General features: G+C 41.0%; 1 protein-coding gene across 2 annotated transcripts in view; it reads right to left on the reverse strand.

The window, feature by feature from the left end:
• Positions 1 to 2,100: 2,100 nt before the first annotated feature.
• Positions 2,101 to 25,267, reverse strand: part of dachc (dachshund c) — an 87,758-nt gene continuing 64,591 nt past the window's right edge. The window contains exons 4-11 of one of the 2 annotated variants that reach the window (XM_034184284.1): positions 18,871 to 19,049; positions 16,759 to 16,876; positions 16,509 to 16,631; positions 9,269 to 9,471; positions 6,861 to 7,008; positions 6,033 to 6,161; positions 5,748 to 5,852; positions 2,101 to 2,195 (exon numbers count right to left, since the gene is read on the reverse strand). In XM_034184284.1, coding sequence (XP_034040175.1) covers positions 2,158 to 2,195; positions 5,748 to 5,852; positions 6,033 to 6,161; positions 6,861 to 7,008; positions 9,269 to 9,471; positions 16,509 to 16,631; positions 16,759 to 16,876; positions 18,871 to 19,049 — 1,043 coding nt within the window. In that variant the 3' untranslated portion in view covers positions 2,101 to 2,157. Of the gene's footprint in view, positions 2,196 to 5,747; positions 5,853 to 6,032; positions 6,162 to 6,860; positions 7,012 to 9,268; positions 9,472 to 16,508; positions 16,632 to 16,758; positions 16,877 to 18,870; positions 19,050 to 25,267 lie in introns of both variants that reach the window. The other variant, XM_034184283.1, reaches the window with a different exon arrangement.

Below are 25,267 nucleotides of genomic sequence, written 5' to 3' on the forward strand. Positions count from 1 at the left end.
TTAATTTTTTACTCAAAATTCTACATGCCATACTCCATAATGACAATATGAAAAAGTTTTTTTGTTAAGATTTTTGCAAACTTATTAAAAATAAAAAAACTAAGAAATCACATGTACGTAAGTATTCACAGCCTTTACCATGAAGCTCAAAATTGAGCTCAGGTACATCCCGTTTCCACTGATCATCCTTGAGATGTTTATACAGCATAATGGGAGTCGACCTGGGATAAATTCAGTTGAGTGGACATGATTTGGAAAGACACACACCTGTCTACATATAAGGTCCCACAGTTGGCAGTGCATGTCAGAGCACAAACCAAACATGAAGTCAATGGAATTGTCTGTAGACCTCTGAGACAGGACTGTCTCGAGGCACAAATCTGGGGAACGGTACAGAAACATTTCTGCTGCTTTGAAGATCCCAGTGAGCACAGTGGTCTCCATCATCTGGAAATGGATGAAGTTCAGATCCACCAGGACTCTTCCTAGAGCTAAACTGAGAGATTGGGGGAGAAGGGCCAGCATTCCTCTGTGGAGAATGGAGAACCTTTGAGAAGGACAACCATCTCTGCACTAATCCAACAATCAGGCTGTATGGTAGAGTGGCCAGACTGAAGCCACTCCTTAGTAAAAGGACCAGACCTGAATCCGTCTGAACATTTGCAGAGAGAAATGGCTGTGCACCAACACTCCCCATCCAACCTGAATGAGCTTGAGAGGTGCTGCAAAGAAGAATGAGCAAAATTGCCTAAAGATAGATGTGCCAAGCTTGTGGCATCATAATCAAGAAGACTTGAGGCTGTAATTGCTGCCAAAGGTGCATCAACAAAGTATTGAGCAAAGGGTGTGAATACAGATAAACCCTGTTAACTCGCTCAAGTTAGGGTCCACAAAATCGACCTACAACTTAGATGAAGGCACAAGTTAATGAACATGAGCAAAAAGTTATAATCAGCTCACCTTGCCATATTACAATAGTTTCAACCATTTGAACCGTGATCCTGGATGGTGACGATTTCTTCATCTGGAGTGGGTTTGGGATCTTCTTCCTCCTCAGGCTGTTGCACTTCAGCAATGAGGGCTTCGTCAGTGCAAACGATTCTGGACAATTCAAAGTTTTTGTTTACGGATCTGGATGTGACCTTCCTCTTTAAATCCTTCTTGCGACCAGACATGATGGCCACTTGTGCACTAGAAAACTTGCTTACTTTAACAACCAGAACATGCTTGCTTGAAAATCTTGATCGAACTTGCAGGAGATGATGTGGATGCTATGACAATGAAAGAATGATCTGATTCGGTTCAGATTGGGCCGGGATTTATACACGCACCTGCTCCTTGCCCCAGAGGCTTGCCCCACGTGTGAGGGGCAGGTGTAAATTTATGCTCACGCCCGCCCCTCCTAAAGATGGTCAAATTTGAGGAAAAGGTTAATTTTTATACAGTGGTCTAAAATTTTGGGGTCCACAAATCGACTGCAAGTTAAGCCAAAATGCAAGTTAAGGCATACATGGGTTAACGGGGTTCACCTGTACTTATGTACATGTGATTCCTTAGTGTTTTATTTTTACTTAATTTGCAAAAATTTCGAAATAACTTTTTCATGTTGTCATTATGGGGTGTTGTGAGTACAATTTTGACTGAAAAAAATGAACTTACTCCATTTTGGAATAAGGCTATAACAGCAAAATGTGGGAAAATTGAAGCACTGTGAATACTTTCAGGATGCACTGTATATATATATATATATATATATATATATATATATATATATATATATATATATATATATATATATATATATATATATATATATATATATATATATATATATATATATATGTATATGTACACAACTCTGTTACAAGTTATATTCTTCACTTGCGTAAGGATAAACAGCAATGACAAAACAGCTATGACCATCTAAGTTCTAAAAACCTTGATTGAAAAAAATACAAACATCATCATAATAAAGTACTGTTCCCACTACAGCAGAGATTCTGTGATAAATGCAATAAATAAAAAAAGAGAACGATGAAAAAGTCCAAATGTCAGCCGTGATTTAGAGGAACTGTGACAGCTGACAGTCTTGTAATGACAGACTCTTTATCCCTTTATTCTGCACCACTTCTTTCTATCCATCCATCTCTTTCATCTTCAGTACATTGCAGTCGTCTGCAAGAACGTCCTGCCATCTGAAATCAACAAAGAAATCAGACTTAAGAAAAACTAAATAATTTAAAGAGTTTTTCTCGTGTCATGAAATACAACATTGTGTTTTGTTGATATTAATGAGAAATGCTGCATGTAGGCATATCCCAATCCAACTGCAGAAATCTGTATCATGTCTGATCAAGGCATTTTTTTTTTTGATTGATCAGTATCTGAGTTAAATGCAAGTACTGGATCAGGACTCTGCACTGGCAGATATGCAATATGAAATGACTCCAGTTTGGATCGTGGGCAAAAAAAACAAAACAAAAAAAACCTGATTGGGACATCTCTAGCAGTATGTCATTATTAATTTATGAATGTAGATATTGCACAAGGTCCTACAGCCCTGACCCAAGATCATTAATAAAAGATTATTAACAAGTACGCTCTGGCTCAAAGTGTTTTCAGCAACAGATTCCTGTTTTTGACGATAAAACTTCCTGGCACAAAGGAATCCCATCCTGCCCTGCTGTCTGACAGACAATTCCCCTTTAAATGATTTATTACCCGGTGTTAATTATGCAAATGATGTCCAAACAAACTCGTCATGAGGACAATTACGACAGTCGTTAATTAGTGGCCGGTTCTCTTCTTGCTTCACTGACATTCAATTAAAAATTGCCTTTGAACAAGCGAGCCGTCTGGTGCACCAGTCCTGGCCCGGCGCGGAGCAGAGGTGGACCAGAACCCTGCACGCTTCCGACAAGGCCGGGGCAGAGCTCGTGACCGTTTCTTTTTGTCTATTAAGTATGTTGCATGTGGGATTTTCTCATTAATCTGGCTCTGTGAAGGCAAACAAGGACGGCAAGAAATAAATATATTTAATGCCTGTCTCCATTAACCCAGTCGGCACGGTGAACCTCCTCATGCTTCATTTAATTTTCTTCAATTTCTCAGACTGGGCCTCCCTGTGAATGCTTTGAAAACCCTTCCAGTACAACAGTCAGTTGAGCATCAAAAGCAGTGAGGAAGTGAATCACTGAAATCTGTTAGGACTCTGTGTATCGGAGCTCAATAAAGCACCCGCCACTGGCGGATGCAGTCACTTTTAATTTTTCAATTTTATATTCATTTTACATTCTCAACATAAGAGAAGACGGAGAGACTAAACTGCTCTTAGGTAAGCATTCTGGTTAATCCTGTTAATAAGTAAATTTCCATAAACTGAGTGCAGGACTTTCATAACTGATGATGCGTATAACTGGTTTTGAGCAAATGTTTTTTCAGAATGAGCACGATCACAAGCTCACACGGCTGAGAGACTGATTAACAAACTGAAATTAAAACTTTATACCAACACTAACCCCATTTTACTTGTGTCATAAATTATATTTCCTGACCTGATCAGTATATCATCTAAAGCTGCAAAGCCACACTTACCAACCAGCTTCGGCACACAATGTCCCACGTTTAATATATGCTACCCTTCCCAGAGGGGCAGCTATCATTATGTAGAGGGCAATTAAGTAATTTGTACCACCTATCCAGTCAACTGCGAACCACCAAATCTTGCTGAGATTGCAAAAGCTGTGAAAAGTTGAGGGTGAGGAAGGCTTCAGGGATTTGTGACATTGGAGCTGAGGTCTGTCAGCCAGGTGGAGATGTTGTTCTCCTGGCATTGCAAACCATTTTTGTTTCAGTCTGGGAGACAAGTATCATCCCTACAGATAGGAAGGAAGTACTTGTCCCAATCTGGAAAGGAAAGGGTGATCATGTGAACTGTAACAACTATGGGGTATCACATTGCTCTCTGCGCCTGGGAAGGTGCTTGCAAGGATTAGTGAGAACAGGATTCAGTTTCAGATAGTTTTTTTCCAGTGAAAACTGGCATCATCAGGGGTGTGCTCTGGCTCCTACACTGTTCAATGCTTGCATGGACTGGGTGTCGGGTAGAGTTGTGGAAACCAGTGACTTGGGTGCTTTTGTTGGCGAGGAAAGGTTTGCTGACCTTGACTTTGCGGATGGTGCTGTGATCTTTGTGGACTCAATGGCTTGAGTGAGGAATCGGAGTATCTGGGTTTGCGATTGTCCTGGATCAAAACTAAGATTCAGGACTTCCTGAACCCACCCATCAGAAATGTATCTGTATGTGGTGAAAGTGCTGAATTTGTACAGCCATTCACTTTTCTCTGCAGTGACATTCATGTCTCTGGGTGCTCCTTGGCCATTGAGATCAAGTGGTACATGGGAAGAGCTTATGGAGTCACGAAGTTGCTAGACAGAGGTGATGCCAATACCTGTGCAGCCAAACAAAGGTCCAAGTCTTTAGGGTCCTGGTGCTGCCTGTCTGGCAGTATGGTTATGAGACTTGGAGGCTATCCAGTGACCTAAAGCGATGACTGGATGTCTTTAGCACTAGGTCTCTTCTGAGGATCCTTAAGTACAGCTGGGATGACTCTCTAGCAAACGAGCGGTTATTAAGAGAGACTAAGACGAGGAGTATGACTTGCATTGTGAGGGTGCATCGGTTTCAATATTTTGGCCATGTGGTGCATTTCTCTGTGCATGATCCAGCATGCAGTATTGAGGACCCTGGTAGCTGGAGAAGGCCAAGGGGACGTCTACGTTTCACCTGGCAGATAGATGGTTATTTTAGAAATGTAGGAATGGACCAGCTGTCAGTCTGGGTTGTTGCCACCCAGGACCAAAGGTGGTTCCACGGTGTCATGGATGCAGCGAAGCGCAGCAATAGCACATGTTACCAGACCTGACTTGGCCATCTATGGCATGAAGTTATTGAGTTAAAGTGTAAAAACAGCAATCATGGTGACAGAGGCAAATTTCATTTTCTACAGAGGCAAAAATAAATAAATAAATAAAGTTCAACCAAATTTGGTGAAAGAAAATTTATGCAAATTATTGGCTAAGCTCATAAAATTTTTAAAAATGAATCATCTGGACTGCTTTTATGGCAAAGTCACGAAAGAAAAAGCCAAACAAAGGTTATCCCCATTGAGCTCATGACTTAATGTAATAACTAAAAATAGTAATAGATAGTGCAAACTATTAAATTTTATTATATTTTATTACTACCTCAACCAATAATTTGCAGCTTTGCTGTAGTATTTGTCTGCTGTACAAACTAGCCTACATTACTATTTTTGGATTTTTTATCCAATAACTCAATAACTTTATAAAGTACAAACTATACCTTTTTGGTATCTTTATAATCAGACAAATAATGTGGTATATACAGCTTTCGACACAACTGGAGCATTTTTAAATGCTGACTCCTTGCTGTAGTTACCACACCAGTAAGTGAACCATACATCCTTGTGGAGTCATCCTATAATGAGGCTGGATCGTAAGTGTTGTTTTTGTCACCTTAGGTGGTACTGAAATCTTGCTTGGTTCATAGGCTTAAAACAAATACTACTACAAAGTAGTTGCTTGTATTAATTTAATGAACTGACGTGGTGATAGAAGCCCAGTGTATTTGCTTTGCTGTCCTATGATTATTAAGTGCAATAAAAATGTTTTACCTTTTCTTAGATACACACAGACAGCAGAAATTGTTATTCAAATACTTGTACCTGGTACTGTTGCCTTGGTGTCCAGCCTGCTGTCGTCACATTTGCTCCCGTCCATGTCCTGGGTCATGGACTCTGTGTAAGGAGGGGCTACTGATGATTGATGGCCTGTAGTTTGGTCATTAATTAATAAAGACATTTAATTAGAGGTTAATGAAGGCTATGTTGCACAAAAACTTGGTGACATTTAATATGAAAATGAGAACTAGATTGGCTCAGACAAGCATAATCTCAATTCTGAGTTGAAACAAAACCACTGAATTAAGGTTTTTATTTTTGGCAACGTACCTGTGTGTGTACTAGCAGTGTGTAGCAGGTTGTGTTCTGCCTGGTCACGAAGTTTAACTTCCTCTTCCAGTGCCTCTTGTAGCCTCCTCTTATTCCTTTTCTCCTTTTTCAGGCGTTTCTGGATCAGAACTTAAAAGAAGAAAAAGAAGAAATGAAAAGAAATTATTCTGAAATTAACCTTTATGGGTTTTTTGGGGAATAAAGGAATAGACTACTTTTAAGCCGTCAACAATTGTTTATTTTTCTCTGTGAACAATGTAACTTGTGACTTATTGACCTGTTCCTGTAAAACCATTTATGCATATTAATTATTCCAAAATTATATAAATTACTGTCTGTGTTATTAAAGGCAGCAAGTTTGTACCAATGGGTAGTATGGAAATCTCCATCAGGCATTTTTTTGTTAATAGGAAGAAACCTAAAGTAGACCAAACTCCGTGGGGTGACCATCAGGTGGGGGTGGATGGTGCCCAGAAAAATGTTTTACATGACCAAAATGTCGTAGCTGACATTTGATCATGTTCATCATCTGTTTTTCCATCACTTTCAACAATATGTCCATCTTCTTGTTTAAATATTATATTTCTGCCTACAAAACACATCAGAGTGTTACCATGCACTGTTCCCACATTCACATTTTCTTATGGGAGACCACAAAGACCAGTTTGAGAACCACTGGATTAGCTATACTGCTAGCTTCTTTTCTGTCAACATCGTGCAAATGATTCCCACAGTCCACACCAATGAGAAGAAAACTGGCACTTTTATAGCTTTATGGAAACAAACAATTCTCCAATACATGATTTTCGACCCCTTAATGTTTTGTACCTCTGTTTTTCTGTTCCATGCTAAGTTGTCTCTCCAAAGTCTCTCTGAGTTCTCGTTCCCTAACCAGCTCCATCTTTAACTCCGTCCTCTCCAGTTGGTCCTGCTTCTCCTGTGCTCGGGCATTCTCTATGGCAACCCTCAGCAGACCCTGCTTGGAGACACACAAGCACACATCAACAGGTTACACACTGAACCAAAGCCAGTGGAGCTGACACTGGAGCGAAAACTCTGAGATGCCTTACTCATTAAAACACTGAAACAAATATACGTATCATACAGTACATGTTTTCAGTAAGCATTTGTGGCTAATAATACCACAAAAAACAGGTCTATATTTACAGTTCGATAAGATATGGTCTATTTTTGCACCTGTTGAATTAAATGGAAAGACGCTGCTGTTTGTCACGCCTCCTCTGCCAAAAACAGTGTGGGTTTTTCATACAGAGTGTAAACTAAGTGGGCGTGTCTCAGAGTAAGCGGAAGTCTAGATATGGACTCTGTGACGTATGTCACAGACGCCGAAAATGAGCCATCCCAGGCCTAAATGTTTATCCTGATCATTTTTGATCAGGATATGTCATTCAATGCGCATATTAAACAAATATGTAGGACTGCTTTTTTGCATTTGCACAATATCTCTAAAATTAGAAAGGTCTTGTCTCAGAGTGATGCTGAAAAACTAATTCATGCATTTATTTCTTCTAGGCTGGACTATTGTAATTCATTATTATCAGGTTGTCCTAAAAGTTCCCTGAAAAGCCTTCAGTTAATTCAAAATGCTGCAGCTAGAGTACTGACAGGGACTAGAAGGAGAGAGCATATCTCACCCATATTGGCCTCTCTTCATTGGCTTCCTGTTAATTCTAGAATAGAATTTAAAATTCTTCTTCTTACTTATAAGGTTTTGAATAATCAGGTTCCATCTTATCTTAGGGACCTCATAGTACCATATCACCCCAATAGAGCGCTTCGCTCTCAGACCGCAGGCTTACTTGTAGTTCCTAGGGTTTGTAAGAGTAGAATGGGAGGCAGAGCCTTCAGCTTTCAGGCTCCTCTCCTGTGGAACCAGCTCCCAATTCGGATCAGGGAGACAGACACCCTCTCTACTTTTAAGATTAGGCTTAAAACTTTCCTTTTTGCTAAAGCTTATAGTTAGGGCTGGATCAGGTGACCCTGAAGCATCCCTTAGTTATGCTGTTATAGACTTAGACTGCTGGGGGGTTCCCATGATGCACTGAGTGTTTCTTTGTCTTTTTGCTCTGTATGCACCACTCTGCATTTAATCATTAGTGATTGATCTCTGCTCCCCTCCACAGCATGTTTTTTTCCTGGTTCTCTCCCTCAGCCCCAACCAGTCCCAGCAGAAGACTGCCCCTCCCTGCCCCTGGTTCTGCTGGAGGTTTCTTCCTGTTAAAAGGGAGTTTTTCCTTCCCACTGTCGCCAAGTCCTTGCTCACAGGGGGTCGTTTTGACCGTTGGGGTTTTTCTGTAATTATTGTATGGCCTTGCCTTACAATATAAAGCGCCTTGGGGCAACTGTTTGTTGTGATTTGGCGCTATATAAATAAAATTGATTTGATCTGATTCATCGCTGGGCTGCTTCTACACACAGTAGAAGAAACAAGAAAATCCAACTCCATTTAACTGTAAAAAGCAGACAATGACTGAACCGAGACAATATGGCTCCTTTAAAATTGTACACTTGAAAATCTTTAGTAAATGAGTACACTTTGTGAAAAATAATTTGGAAAAGGTTGCAGGTTTTTTTTTTTTTTTTAAAGTTAAGCATTAGTTGAGCCGTGTGCCCCAAAACTGAATAATTTTGGGGTTCAATGTCGTTCTCAAGGACACTTCAAACCCACTGATTAATCTGAGTCGACCGCTGCTCTACTATTAAAAAACTATACAAGTGGATTTGGAAAATGATTAAAAATGAAACCTTTGACATTATTTATTTCAGTATGTCTTAATCTTTACTATGGTATTTTTTAAATCATAGTAAAAAGATAACTCTTGCAAATACCAACACAAAGAAAAAAAAAGATAAATTACCTTTCAAGACAAAAATTACACAATGCTATACAATTCAAAGTTAAAAAGATTGATAAAATAAATGTAATATTAATAGCCAAAATTAATAAATCAGATGTTTGACCTCATAAATTCAGTTAATCTTGCCATTGCAGCAGGCTGAGACAATGTTAATTTGTCTCCCCGGCAAGCTTTCATTACAACTTCACTATAAAATCTGGGAATCAGGTCAGCACATGCCCGTCTCAATTACCACACATCCTAAACGTCTGCCTCGTCTGCTATTTACCATTTCAGGAATCCCAAAGAGTGGCTCATCTCCCTTCCCTATTCATCTCAGAGTATTATAATGATAATAAAGCCCCGGCAGAGCCTCACCTGGATGTTCGTGAGCAGGGTCTCTATGGAGGACAAGCCTTCCGGGAAGATGAAGGGAGTGTGGTGGAGGCCTGCTGGGAGCTTCTGTCCCGTGGGGTAAGCTACCTTCTCACAGCTCTCTCTGACTGATGTGGGTTTCTGCCCCTGGTAGATCTGTCTGTCACACACCTCCCTGGATGCCTGAGTGGCCAAGGAGCTGTTATCTGGAAGGTAAGAAGACACTTTTCAGATTCATCAGAAAATCTAAATGTTTCCTGGCTGCCTGAAGGAGCAACATCTGCAGACGGTTTAATCCAGACAGCTCAGAGTTTACAAGACCATCTCTGCAGCTGCTCTTGGTAAGGGTGCTGAACAGTAGGTGTTATCACTTCTGATAGGAAAAAAAGAATTAAAAACATAAATACACCACATCGCTGTCACTGTGTTTGATTCCATGAATGCTCAGTTCCCGCCTGTGTGTTTGTTTCTTTTCCGCATGTCTGTGTGCGTTTCCTCCTTGTACTCGGTCTACTTCCCACCATCAAAACATGCACATTAATGGCCATGTGTCAGTTTGGTGCCATTATTATCTGTGACCTTTCATGGTGCATATCTGTGAAAATGACAACAGGACTTTACACTGGCCTTCACAAATGCCAGCATCGCTACACCTGGAGTTGGTGCCTGAACGCTGTAGTGGTGCTGGACATCACCCAGAATGGTTGGTTTGCGTCCATTTATAATTAGAATGGATTAAATGCAGAGAACAAATTTTGTTGTATACACACACACACGAGGGTAGGCTGAAAAGTTCTAAGGCTCACTATGATACAGTTAATGCATTAACCTTAGAACTTTCGCCACCATATATATATATATATATATATATATATATATGGTGGCAGTGACCTTCTTGTCTCTGGATCCTGGAGATTGAGAGAAGCCTGGGATAAGCTCAGAGTCATGAAGTCACTGGACAGAGGCATTTGGCGATGCTGATATCTTTAAAGGAGAACAAACATCCAAGTTCTTTGGGTCCTGGTGTTTCCTGTTTTACTGTGTGGTTGTGAGATTTGGATACTAACCAGTTAAGGAAATGAATGGATGTCTTTGATACCATGTCTCCTTAGACAGACTCAGATGAGAACTATCACTTGCATTAGACGGGAACGTTAGCTAGGACATTTTAGCCATGTGGTGCATTTCTCTGCGAATGTTACACCACATTCAGTAGTGTTCAGAATAATAGTAGTGCTATGTGACTAAAAAGATTAATTCAGGTTTTGAGTATGTTTCTTATTGTTACATGGGAAACAAGGTACCAGTATATTCAGTAGATTCTCATAAATCCAACAAGACCAAGCATTCATGATATGCACACTCTTAAGGCTATGAAATTGGGCTATTAGTAAAAAAAATAAAATAAATAAATAAATAAAAGTAGAAAAGGGGGCGTTCACAATAATAGTAGTGTGGCATTCAGTCAGTGAGTTCGTCAATTTTGTGGAACAAACAGGTTTGAATCAGGTGTCCCCTATTTAAGGATGAAGCCACCACCTGTTGAACATGCTTTTCTCTTTGAAAGCCTGAGGAAAATGGGACGTTCAAGACATTGTTCAGAAGAACAGCGTAGTCTGATTAAAATGTTGACTGGAGAGGGGAAAACTTATACGCAAGTGCAAAAAATTCTAGGCTGTTCATCTACAATGATCTCCAATGCTTTAAAATGGACAAAAAAACCAGAGACGTGGAAGAAAACGGAAAACAACCATCAAAATGGATAGAAGAATAACCAGAATGGCAAAGACTCACCCATTGATCAGCTCCAGGATGATCAAAGACAGTCTGGAGTTACCTGTAAGTGCTGTGACAGTTAGAAGACGCCTGTGTGAAGCTAATTTATTTGCAAGAATCCCCCACAAAGTCCCTCTGTTAAATAAAAGACGTGCAGAAGAGGTTACAATTTGTCAAAGAACACATCAACTGGCCTAAAGAGAAATGGAGAAATATTTTGTGGACTGATGAGAGTAAAATTGTTCTTTTTGGGTCCAAGGGCCGCAGACAGTTTGTGAGACGACCCCCAAACTCTGAATTCAAGCCACAGTTCACAGTGAAGACAGTGAAGCACAGTGGTGCAAGCATCATGATATGGGCATGTTTCTCCTACTATGGTGTTGGGCCTATATATCGCATACCAGGTATCATGGATCAGTTTGGATATGTCAAAATACTTGAAGAAGTCATGTTGCCTTATGCTGAAGAGGACATGCCCTTGAAATGGGTGTTTCAACAAGACAATGACCCCAAGCACACTAGTAAATGAGCAAAATCTTGCTTCCAAACCAACAAAATTAATGCCTCGCAGATGTGCAGAAATCACAAAAAACTGTGGTTATACAACTAAATACTAGTTTAGTGATTCACAGGATTGTTAAAAAAAGCAGTTTGAACATAATAGTTTTGAGTTTGTAGCCTCAACAGCAGATGCTACTATTATTGTGAACACCCCCTTTCTACTTTTCTTTACTAATGGCCCAATTTCATAGCCTTAAGAGTGTGCATATCATGAATGCTTGGTCTTGTTGGATTTGTGAGAATCTACTGAATCTACTGGTACCTTGTTTCCCATGTAACAATAAGAAATATACTCAAAACCTGGATTAATCTTTTTAGTTACAGAGCACTACTAGTATTCTGAACACTACTGTAGGTGCATCATTGTTGAGAATCACAGCATCTGGAGAAAGCTGTGGCAGACTGAAGATTACTTTTGAGTGGTGGGGTTGAACCGGTTGTTTGCCTGGGTGGTTGCCATCCAACACCCAAGGCAGTCCCATTATGTAGTGATGTGCAGCACCACCACATCTTCCCAGTTATGACACTTCATGTATGTAGAACAACAAGGGTTCTTCTTCTAAATTTAACACTTGACATTTCTGAGTTTCAGTCTTGTGAGTGGATAAAGCTGGTTTACAGTGACCCCCAAACACACTCAACGGAGTAATGCTTTTCCATCTGTTTAAAAAAATATTGTCATCATTCTGGTGCTGCATTTGCTTCATACCTGCAAAACATCATCATCCCAGTGTTGCCATGGTGTCTACTTTTACTTCAGATTTTCATACTTTGCCACAACAAAGGAAAAAAAAAATCCTTTAGTTGTTTTAAACGTATTGAGCCTAAAAACAAATTCTGCAGTTGTTAACTCATATAGTTGCGTGCACATGTGCTTGGTGCAGTCCTGGTCTGGGGTTTTGAAAATGTGGCTACGCTTTATTAGATGGCACTATGCCGATTGATAATGCATCACAGCTTGACATCCCTCATAAAAACAGCTAAGAAGCTGCATTATGGATGACCATCTGTTTGTACACCTGAGAACCGCGTGTTCTCGACACGTGACGGCGAGGGAGATGAAGATTAGCCATTTTCTGCATTTTTTTTTTTTTTAATTTCATTTTTTTTTTCCTTCACATCAGGCACTTTCTCACTTTATGCATTTACTGTCATCTGAGCCACTGAGGACGAAGACGTCCTGGGAGTCCGGCGATTATTGGAGCAGAGACGAGTGTGAACGTGCGATGTGATATTTGGCACTTTTCTCACTCTGTGACAAATGACAGTGTTTTCTTCACTTAGCTGACCACAGCATCTTCTGCTCCAAATCCACCCGCCTCCTCTGCTCCTCCTCGGCCTCACGTCTTGGCAACTGTCACATTCAAGGTGTTTCACAGATGAGAAGCAATACCACCCCCCCAACCCCCGCCTCCCTCTCTTTTTTGCTAAAAGCATTGCTTTGTAGAGAAAGGTAATTAGCAGGTGCTGGCGAGCTCAGCGGAGGGCATCCAACTACACTCCTGTGGCTCGCATGCATGCACACATACACGTTCACGCCGGCTGAACTGCGCAGTCAGCAGCGTGGACTCCCCAGGCTCTTTGGATGTGACTGATCCTTTATTGAGTTACTGTTTTACGCCTACTTTACCTCACACTCGCACGCTTGGCATAAACACGTGCACACGAACACACAGCTGCCAGCTCGTTTGATCATTTACCCATCTTCCTAACCAAGGTCACTGTCTGTTTTCTGTTTTCTCCCAACTTCATCTCTCTTTTCCCTCTCCCACCCGTCCCCTGGGCTAATGAACTTCACCATGTGAAGAGTGCCAGTCAGCGGAAGAGAATGGGAGGGGAGGAGAGCGAGACAGAGAGAGAATAAAATTCTGCTGATGTTTGGTTAATGGGAGTGAGGTGTCAGGGATGGCCTCTGATCTCTGCTGCATGGATACGTTGTTCAAAGACCACTGAAACAGCACACACAGCCAAAACCAACTAGCACACTCGCACACTCATACACGCCTGCATGCACACATATGCGTGGAGATTCTCCTACAGGGGATTGACAGAATGACAGCATTGAAGCGCTCTTTGAAAGTCTGTCGGACCCACAATAAACCTATCCCATGATGTTCTAGGTCAAATACAAAAGCATGCAATCTACCAAATGTGCATGCATTTCATTTGCATGCTGGGAAATCAATGGAAAATCAATTGCATAAATGTGATGTGTGATGTATGGCATTCACGTTGTTGTGCCATCACTGCTTTGTCAATATGTTCGCAGATAACTGACAGCGACTGAAACCTTACCTGGGGCGGGGCCTTTGTGATATTTTTGCCGATTTGATTAGTAAATAATGCTATTCAGTAAGAGAATACATTTACACACATGCATGCATACGCATCCCGACGCTCTAATTCTCTCTGTCTCTCTTGCTGTAGATTTCTGCTGACTGTTTGTCCTTGAGCAGTCCTCATTAAGCTAATGCAAACCTCCCTGACAGAGAGAACCAAACAACTGACGCTACAGCGCCGTGGCAACACGGGCCCTAAACGACAGGGAGGCAGTCGTTATGCAGATGAGGTCCAGCTGAGAGCACGGGAGGCCGCCTGGCTCGTTAGGCCGTGGCCCGGCAAATGACTCGCTAATGTAACACTGCTTCCTGGTCTAATGGAGCCCTGTTTTGCAGAATTATTTGTCTTTGCTCTCTGCGTGAAACCGGGGGGCCACCATCAGCGAGGAAGAGAGGAGGAGCGCTGAGAGTACGCCAATCCCTATTGACCCGCTACGGAGATATTTTTTTTTTTGTCAACTTGTTAGAAGACCCTTGACTCAAAAAAAGTCTTGTACAGTACTTAAGGGCATTTTCACACATGAAAGTCCAGAACAAAATGTTTGGTCCAGTTAGTTTAGTTTGACATTGCAAGGATGCCATCGGACAAAAGAACTTTTCTTGACATACTTATGGCCTGATGTCATCTGCGTAGATGTGGTGCATGCGTCTGATGTTGGCTAGTTGTCAATTTGGTGTACAGTTCTATTTGAACGCATGCAAACAAAAGGCCCATTTGAATGGACAAAAATTAATGAACTGATTCTGTAAATCATTGGGAAAAATGCTCAATTTTTAGAAAATCCTCCTCTATACAGTACCTCTTCATCAAGAAGCATAAGCAAATTAAAATATGTGAAATACCAAGTGTACCAATAGTTTTGAAGGGCACTATATATACAGGGTGGGCCAATAAAATGTTACCACTTTTTTAATTCATACAATTAGAGAGTGTGCTACAACCCACAGACCATTGAGGCCATGAAGACCAACATCCGTCAGGAAATTCGGAGAATCCCTCTTGAGATGTGTGGCAATGTCATCACAAAGTTCAATGTGCGTGTTGCAGCTGTAATCCAAAGAAGAGGAGCATGGATTGAACATGTCATCAATTATTGAATTGTGCGGAAAACGAGACAAAGTGGGAAACCTTTGGTATCAAATGTTAATTTGATGCTTCTGTTACAAGTCTGTAAATAAAATTTTTGAATAAGTTCTCATTTCAAAAACTTGTGTACGATCAAAAAGTGGTAACATTTTATTGCCCCACCCTGTATATTGTATGTTGAGTCCAGTCAACGTACAGCAGTACAGAGAGTCAACTGGTTTTAATCAGCCACATTAATTATCTGTTTCTTTTCTTCTTTAATGGGTGACAATAACCTACCTCCTTCCTGTAACCAAAAATTGTTGTCACACTGTAAATACTCTAGACCATGGTTCAGTTTGATCCAGACTAAGACCACCTCTTTTTGTTGGACCAAATTTTGGTTCTTTGGTCTAGACCATGATACGAAGCAACTTTTAGAGAACAATCTAAGAACTCTTTTACTGAGGAGCATTCAGAGAAGTGAAGCACAGAAAAGTGACTTCTTGTAACCAGATGGCAGTCAAACGTATTTTCAACTGCTGAAAAGGTTATTTTTTATTGTTTTTACATTTTTCATGGTGTGTGACTTCTTCTGTAGTCATAGATACTCCAGTAAAAGGTTTAAATTTCTTAATGTTGCTCTATGATGTCAAAATGAGGACCTATATAAAATTTTCCTGTCTGTTTTCACCATGTGCTGCTCCCATTACATGTGAAACATAGATGCTGGATCTATTCTCTACAGGGGCACAACAGCCGAGACCTGAGACACACGTCTGGGACGCTTCCCTCACGCAGGTGGTATACAGGGTGTAATCTATTAACATGGCTGATGACATGAAAAAAAAAAATAAATAAATAAAAATAAAAAATCAACACGACACAGCCACTGTGCTTAAACACAGCAGCTGGCGTTTATCAGGCCTCAAGGTGTTGACGGAATTGTGTGACCCATATCAAGGCATACTAAGACACCGGTGTACTGCCCACAACTATCTTATACGGATTATTATTCTCTATAATATGAAATTCCTGGAAAACTCCAAGAAAACCATTTTCAAAGTGTGAAGCATCAAGAAAATTCATTTTTTCAAACCTGCAAAAAGATACTGCTTAAGACATTTTAAAATAAAACTGTCTAAAACAACTGTTAAACTTGGCTGAGTTCATCGCTTTTTCCTGAGCTGTGCCTTGGGGGGTTGGCATGCTACTTGGCACGGTGCCTTCACTGGGCCATCCTGAGGCGAGTGCAGGCTGGGCTGAGGTGACTGGGAGTCCATGAGGGGAAAGAAAAACCTTTGCCGAAAGATGCCATGCAGGAGCTGCATGAGGGATATCAGCCGAGATGTAGATTGGCCTGATATGGCACGTAACGGAGCTAAACCCGGCCAGGTGTAAGAGCAGCTTCAATCAAAGAAATAAAATCCAAAATAGTAACTTTTCCCCAAAGAAACGAAGTTGCAGCATTATTCAAAAATACTAATATGGGCGTTTTTACCTCTGTCAGTGTGGCTCCTCTTGTTGTCCACTGAGGTCACATCTGTTTCTCTGACCGCCTGCACCACAGGGGGTGAATGTCCTAACACCATGTGATTTGACAGCAGCCCTTCGTGGACTTGGTCTGAAGACAGCACCAAGAAAATATCAAAAAAATAAAACCCAGCTCATAAATCCTGAACCAGCACTGAAACAAAACAATGTTTTTAAGTGTGTTTTTTACAACACTGTCATGTTCTGTCGATACGTACGTGTGGATTCTGCGGTGTGTTCTGTATGAGGTGAACTGGACACACTGCTGCTGTGATTGGATGACAGCTGAGCTTCCTCCAGTGAGGGAGTAGGAGAGGGACTATCACACACTCGCTCCTAATGAACAAGAAAAACTATTACAGTTGCAAATTAAATGAAAGTGATTTCCTACTAAAAAAAACTTACTAGGAGACAATATTTTCTGAGAATCATAAGAATATGACTTGATTTCACCTTCTGAGTAACAGACTCCATAAAGAGGAATTGGTACAGCTATTATACATTACCAGTCTGAATCACTCTTGATTAATCTTTGGCCAATAAAAAATAAAGTAGATCAACAGCAGAAGTACTGAATGAAACAGCTGAAAGATGATGAATAAGAAGTCTGCGTGTCACAGAGCTTTCTCTCATCGTGCACCTGCTCTGGAATGATCTCCCTGCATCAATAAAACAGTCAGATTCTGTAGACTTTCAAGTCCAGACTTAAGACGGACTTATTTTCCCTTTCGTATGGCTAGCATGCTGGCATAGTATGTTACTATGCTTTTCACCCTTTTTAATTTATTTTATTAGGAAACGGAGCGGGCAGCGGCCTCAACTTTATCTAAAGTCTGAGTCTTTTAGTGAAGCTTAGGACTACGGGACAGTGATCACCTTATTTCTTCCATTTCTCTTGTTACTAAATGCTGATAAATTATACTGTATTTGTTGTCTTTCTGATGCCTGATTCTGTTTATCCGTCTGTTTGAGTTGCAGCTCCATCCAGAGATGGGAGTGGTGTCTTCTTCTGCAAGCCACCTGTCCTGTGCACCAGCAAGGACTCCCAGAATTTTCCAAAGTTTCCTGTATATTCGTACTGTAAATTGTGTTGGTAGCATGGCCCAAGCAGAGCGTCACCCCTTTGAGTCTGGTCTGCTTGAGGTTTCTTCTTCAAATCATCAGAGGGAATTTTTCCTTACCACTGTCACCTGTGTGCTTGCTCTAGGGGTTGGTAAGGTTAGACCACTTTGTGAAGCACCTTGAGACAATTTTGTTGTGATTTGGCGCTATATAAATGAAAATAAATTGAACTGAAATTGAAAGATCCAGCTAAAGTGACAAAACAATTGAGATTTCCATGGAGTATAAATTGCAGGATTTTTATTTATTTATTTTACTAGTTTAGGAAATCCTGTGACTTAGTGCAACTTATATGCTGAAAAATTACACAATCGTTATTAATGATGATAACAATAATATTGACTATTTATATAGGACTTTTCCATGCACAAAACAAAATACATTAATAATAAAAGAATAAATGACAATAATAAAAAGAACTCTATAGCAATATAAAAAAATAAAATAAATTAAAGAGCTGATAATATAGAAGAAAAGAGGTGAGTTATATTACAGTGTGACCTCTAGCTCATGCGACTTGTATGTGTTTTTTTCCTCTGAAAGAAGCATTTCTCAACAGGTACGACGTATACTACGGAAAATACTGCTTTTTTTTTGAGAAACGTAGTTCAAGTCAAATGGCGAGATTAGTGTAAAGAAGATATACTGATTGGCAGATCAATCCCTGAACACTCCTCAAGGGTCCTTGAAGCAAGTCACTGAACACGAAATTACTCCAAGTCCCAACGCAATAAAAATCAGAGCAGGTTTGTCTTAAAATGGGGTTAAGTCAGTCTAAAATTCTATAATATGTAACGCTATTGGCGCTTCTTTTTCAAGAAAGTTGTTTTAAGAGTGTTGGACTTCAGCTTGTGAGCTGGTTTAAACTGAAATTTCAAAAATTAAAGTTAATATATAAACATATGTATAAGTTAACTCGACTGAGGCGTGCACATGGAGTACAATCAAAATGCACATAAAGTTGGAAGACTTGGAATCTTTGTTTTGTGAGTGGACAGAATATCTCACAAACATTAATATGTGGAATTACTGGTAGAGCTCCAGATCTGGGATATGAACGAGTAGACTGTTAAACCATCAATTTGATCATAAAAAACTGCACTTATAGGATCAGAATTTATCTATATTTATCTTCTTCACAGTTTCTTCACTGAACCTATGACTTCAGTCACCATGGAGTCAACAGGCTGATAGACCCATAAGTTCACCTTAATGACAGAGGTGGGTGGCCTGGCGTGGGGGCTGGCATGCAGCTGTGCCATGTTTGCCATGCTGGCCAGTGTGCTCAGCCGGTTCATCTGGCCCATTGCCATGGAAACGGAGGCAGGTGCCAGGCTGGCAGGAATCAGAGGATGTGACATCATCATGAAGGGCAACTGATCCAAAACTGGTTGAGAACAGAGCAGAACAGAGAGCACAGCAGAGTTCAGGGTGAGCCGGCCGCTTCTTCTAAAGGTCAGAAGGTCAAAACTGCAACTCTGTTTTTAAGTACGCTGGTTATCCAAGTAACTCATTTCTCTTTTTGCAGTATCTGCTTCTGTTAAATTTATGTATAACAAACCACAGAAGAGCTGGACAAGAGGACAACTCCTGAAACATGAAGAAAAAAACATGTTACATGAAATGTGATGCTTAATGAAGCACAACTCACTAATCCCGCCTCCTCTGGGTAAGCCAATCAGACGTGGGCTATAATAAAAATGATAGAAAACTGCACCAAGGCAGTGTTTTATGACTGAAATGTTTTGATGGACAGACCTTCAGGACCTTGGGACAGACCTTACCCATGTGAAGCAGCGTTGTTGTGATTTGCTGCAATATAAATAAATTGAACTGAAGTAGATAACAGTAAAAACTATACTGTTTTTGTTTTGCATTTTGTTTCAGGAATTTTGTTATGTTCATCCAACAACAGTAACTGTGTCCAATGTACATTATGTGTCTGTATTAAAGGATTATTAACCGAGCAAATGAGGTGAATAATTTGTCTATTATATGGCTATTTTAAATATATATATATATATATATATATATATATATATATATATATATATATATATATATATATATATATATATATATATATGTATGTATGTATGTATGTATGTGTGTGTGTGTGTGTGTGTGTGTATATGAACACGCAACCTTACAGTATCGCCGGAATATGCGGCTGACAGTGTTGAGCTCGTTCGCTTTCTTCACCTCCATGAAGAACTTGCTAACAGATGGTCCGGTCTTTAGCTTGTAAGCTTTCAATCCGTGTTTTTTCCGATACCGTTTAGATATTTATGGAGTACATTCATGTCCGACTTGATTTTTCTAATCGTATTTTTAGTGTCCTGGTTTGTAACGAAAATAGGCGTTGCAGACCGATTGTCATCGAAACCAGTCCAATATGGGAAAATATCCGACCGGTAATCAGCCAATCAGAGCGCGCGTAGCAGCCACATAATAATATAATTTTTTTTTTTATTTCACAACATGAAAGCATTTATTTTTGTTCCATAACTAGACATTTCATTTAACTCAGCCACATGGGGTGTGCAGCCAGTACATTCTGAGTGCCGGTCCCAAGCCCGGATAAATGAGGAGGGTTGCGTCAGGAAGGGCATCCGGCGTAAAACAAGCCAACCCAACTATGCAGACTCAGAATCTAATTCCCATACCGGATCGGTCGCGGCCCGGGTTAACAACGTCCGCCACCGGTGCTATTGCCCAACAGGGTGCCGGTGGAAATTGGGCTACTGCTGGGCAAAGACGACGAAGAAGAGGAGGAAAACATTGCCATGAACAGCGGGAGAAGAAGAAAACTAGAAGGGTGGAAATGAGAGTGGGGACTTTGAATGTTGGTAGTATGACTGGTAAAGGGAGAGAGCTGGCTGATATGATGACGAGGAGAAAGGTAGACATATTGTGTGTGCAAGAGACCAAGTGGAAGGGAAGTAAGAGCAGGAGCATCGGCGGTGGGTACAAGTTGTTGTACCATGGTGAGGACAGGAAGAGAAATGGTGTTGGGGTCATTTTAAAGGAAGAGTATGTTAAAAGTGTGTTGGAGGTTAAGCGAGTGTCTGACAGGGTGATGAGTGTGAAGTTGGAAATTGAAGGGGTGATGATGAATATCATCAGTGCATATGCCCCACAGGTAGGTTGTGAGATGAAGGAGAAAGAAGATTTCTGGAGTGTGTTAGATGAGGTGGTGGAGAGTGTGCCCAAGCATGAAAGAGTGGTGATAGGAGCAGACTTCAATGGGCATGTTGCTGAAGGGAACAGAGGTGATGAGGAAGTAATGGGTAGATATGGTATCAAGGATAGGAATGGGGAAGGACAGATGGTAGTTGATTTTGCAAAAAGGATGGAAATGGCTGTGGTGAATACCTACTTTAAGAAAAGGGAGGAGCACAGGGTAACATATAAGAGTGGAGGAAGGTGCACACAGGTGGACTACATTCTTTATAGGAGATGCAAGCTAAAAGAAATCACAGACTGTAAGGTGGTAGCAGGAGAGAGTGTCACTAGACAGCATAGGATGGTTGTTTGTAGGATGACTTTAGAGTTAAAGAAGAAGAAGAGAGTGAGAGCTCAACAAAGGATCAAATGGTGGAAGCTGAAGGAGGAAGACTGTTGTGTGAAATTTAGGGAGCAGGTGAGAGAAGCACTAGTTGGAGGGGAAGCAATTTTGGACAACTGGAAAAGTACTGCAGATGTGGTGAGGGAGACAGCTAGGGCAGTACTGGGTATGACATCTGGAAAGTGGAAGGAAGACAAGGAGACTTGGTGGTGGAATGAAGAGGCCCAGGAAAGCATAAGGAGAAAGAGGTTGGCGAAAAAGGTTTGGGATAGTCGGAGAGATGAAGAAAGTAGACAGGAGTACAAGGAGATGCGGCGTAAGGCGAGAAGAGAAGTGGCAAAAGCAAAGGAAAAGGCATATTGCGAGCTGTACAAGAAGTTGAATAGTAAGGAAGGAGAAAAGGACTTGTACCGATTGGCCAGACAAAGGGACAGAGCTGGAAAGGATGTGCAGCAGGTTAGGGTGGTAAAAGATGCACATGGTAATGTGCTGACAAGTGAGGAGTGTGTGCTGAGAAGGTGGAGGGAATATTTTGAAGAGTTGATGAATAAAGAAAATGAGCGAGAGAAAAGGCTGGATGATGTGGTGAGAGAATCAGGAAGTAAAAGAGATTAGCAAGGAAGAAGTGAGGGCTGCTATGAAGAGGATGAAGAGTGGAAAGGCAGTTGGTCCAGATGACATTCCAATGGAGGCATGGAAATGTCTAGGAGAGATGGCAGTAGAGTTTCTAACCAGATTGTTTAATAAAATCTTGGAAACTGAGAGGATGCCTGAGGAGTGGAGACGAAGTGTGCTGGTTCCTATTTTCAAGAACAAGGGTGATGTGCAGAGCTGCAGTAACTACAGAGGCATAAAGCTGATCAGCCACAGCATGAAGTTATGGGAAGGAGTAGTAGAAGCTAGGCTTAGAAAACAGGTGGAGATCTGTGAGCAGCAATATGGTTTCATGCCGAGAAAGAGCACTACAGATGCAATGTTTGCTCTGAGAATACTGTTGGAAAAGTACAGAGAAGGACAGAAAGAGTTACATTGTGTGTTTGTGGACTTAGAAAAAGCTTATGATAGGGTGCCAAGAGAAGAGTTGTGGCATTGTATGAGGAAGTCTGGAGTGGCAGAGAAGTATGTTAGGGTAGTGCAGGACATGTACAAAAATAGTGTGACAGCGGTGAGATGCGCAGTCGGAATGACAGACTCATTCAAGGTGGAGGTGGGATTACACCAAGGATCAGCTCTGAGTCCTTTCTTGTTTGCAGTGGTGATGGACAGATTGACAGATGAGATCAGACAGGAGTCCCCATGGACTATGATGTTTGCAGATGACATTGTGATCTGTAGTGAGAGTAGAGAGCAAGTTGAGTCTAGTCTGGAGAAGTAGAGATATGCTTTGGAGAGAAGGGGAATGAAAGTCAGTAGAAGCAAGACTGAGTACATGTGTGTGAATGAGAGGGAGCCCAGTGGAATAGTGCAGTTACAAGGAGTAGAAGTGGTGAAAGTAGATGAGTTTAAATATTTGGGGTCAACTGTTCAAAGTAATGGAGAGTGTGGTAGAGAGGTGAAGAAGAGAGTGCAGGCAGGGTGGAGTGGGTGGAGAAAGGTGGCAGGAGTGATTTGTGACCGAAGAATATCAGCAAGAGTGAAGGGCAAAGTTTACAAAACAGTAGTGAGACCAGCTATGTTGTATGGTTTAGAGACGGTGGCACTAACAAAAAGACAGGAGGCAGAGCTGGAGGTGGCAGAGCTGAAGATGTTGAGATTCTCTCTGGGAGTGACAAGAATGGACAAGATTAGGAATGAACATAGAGGGACAGCTCAGGTGGGACGGTTTGGAGACAAGTCAGAGAGGCGAGATTGAGATGGTTTGGACATGTGCAGAGGAGGGACACAGGGTATATAGGGAGAAGGATGCTGAGGATGGAGCCACCAGGCAGGAGGAGAAGAGGGAGACCAAAGAGGAGGTTCATGGATGTGCTGAGAGAGGACATGCAGGTGGCTGGTGTGACAGAGGAAGATACAGAGGACAGGGTGAGATGGAAACGATTGATCTGCTGTGGCGACCCCTAACGGGAACAGCCGAAAGACAAAGAAGAAGAACTAGACATTTCATTTAATATTAATGCATTTTTCTCTGAACATGTTTTGAATGATGTTGTTGTGTGGGCCGCCAGAAGAGGAGGTACTGCTGGCCCACGGCCAGAGGGCGCCCTGCCTGAAGTGCGGGCTTCAGGCACGAGAGGGCGCTGCCACCACGGACACAGCCGGGGGTGACAGCTGTCACCCATCATGTCATGACAGCTGTCACCCATCTACACTTCATCATGTTACTCCATAAAACCCGGACGTCATCTCCACCTCGTTGCCGAGATATCTTCGACCTGTGAAGGTAAACTGCTCAGCCGTTTGTTTTGTCTTTCACAGACAGTTTTTGCTTTTGTGTTGTTTGCAGTCGGTTCTGTGAGTGCTTGCAGCTGGAGGCTGGGTTTGTGGTACGTGGAGGGCTGACGTCTTTGCTCCCCACGCCAAACTTTGATAAGTACTAACACTGCACGTGCCAGGGTTCTGGATTTGAGGTGGAGGTGGAATCTCCACCTTTGTTGTTACTGGGTGTACACACACCCACATCTTATTGTTTCTGCTCCTCGCCAGCAGTACCAGATCTGACATTCGGAGAAGGTGGCCACCTGGGGACTCGGGACTCGGCGGCTCCAGTATTCTCCAGGTTCGGTGGCGGAGGAAATTGTGTGGTTCCGGTTCTTCTCAGGACAGACGTCTTCTATCCTCGAGCCTGCCCACACGTCACCTTTGTGATTGACTGTTTGCAAAATTTTATATTCCTCTGTATTGTGGTTGTGCTCATTCACGACAGTAAAGTGTTCATATTCGACTCTTTCATTGTCCCTTCATTTACACCCCCTGTTGTGGGTCCGTGTCACTACACTTTCCCAACAGATGTAGTCCAAAATCAGGGTGCATATATATATATATATATATATATATATATATATATATATATATATATATATATATATATATATATATATATAGAAAACCAGAACTGTAATTTTTTTGTTTTTTTTTTTCATCTCTGCCAACAAAGTTGTAGAAGGTTATGTCTTGCCCCTGTTTGTTTGTTTGTAAACAGCTTGAAGCCCATAATTTTTCATATACCGTTATGCAAGTTTTACTGCAGATTCATATCCTGATAAGCAAGAAGTGATTCAATTTTAAAGGTCAAAAGCCAAAGTCAGGAAAAATCCCTATCTTTAACATTGAAAAAATTTTCAAAAAATCATAACTGTCAGAAAATATCATTTCTTTTATATTATGTTGGGTGGTACCCATTCTCAACTGACAAAGTCTGATCCAGATTACAGATTTTGTGGACATTTAAACCCAACAGTGAAAATCCCATTTAATGTATATTTTATATTATATCCTAATCAAACCTGCCCCAATCACTTTCATATTTGAAAGTGATGTGCAGACTGACACTCACTATCGCCTGACAAAGTTTGATCCGGATTGTAGATTTTGTGGACATTTGAATTCAACACTGAAAAGCCCATATGGTGTACATTTTGCATTGTGTGTCAATCAAAAGTGCCTCAGTTACCTACACCACCAAAATTGGATGGAGGTTCCAATTTTATGCCTGTTTGTCTATTTTCCAGTTATCAGTAAGAAACCAAGAGCCAAAAAGCAATGACAAATTGTGCATAGCAGAGACAACCAATGTTTTGTGAAAATGATCTGAAAAAGAATTCAGAAACCGAAAAAGTAAAAAAAAAAGTAAAAAACAATGAACACAACTGACAACACCACAAAAGACCTTCAATTCAAATGCCTGAACTAAATACATACTCCTAACATTTAATTACATCTAATTTAGCTTATGAAATGTCACTTCTAACAGGACTTTCACCTTAAAAAATTTTTTCCAAGGTAAAATTTTGTAGAATTGTCAACTAGTGTTAGTGGAGGTTTGCACTCTATGAGCACGATGCTCTAGTTTTTGATTGCATTTATAGCTGTGGCTCACA

The sequence above is a fragment of the Thalassophryne amazonica genome, chromosome 13 (assembly GCF_902500255.1).
Source record: "Thalassophryne amazonica chromosome 13, fThaAma1.1, whole genome shotgun sequence".
Lineage (NCBI taxonomy): Eukaryota > Metazoa > Chordata > Actinopteri > Batrachoidiformes > Batrachoididae > Thalassophryne > Thalassophryne amazonica.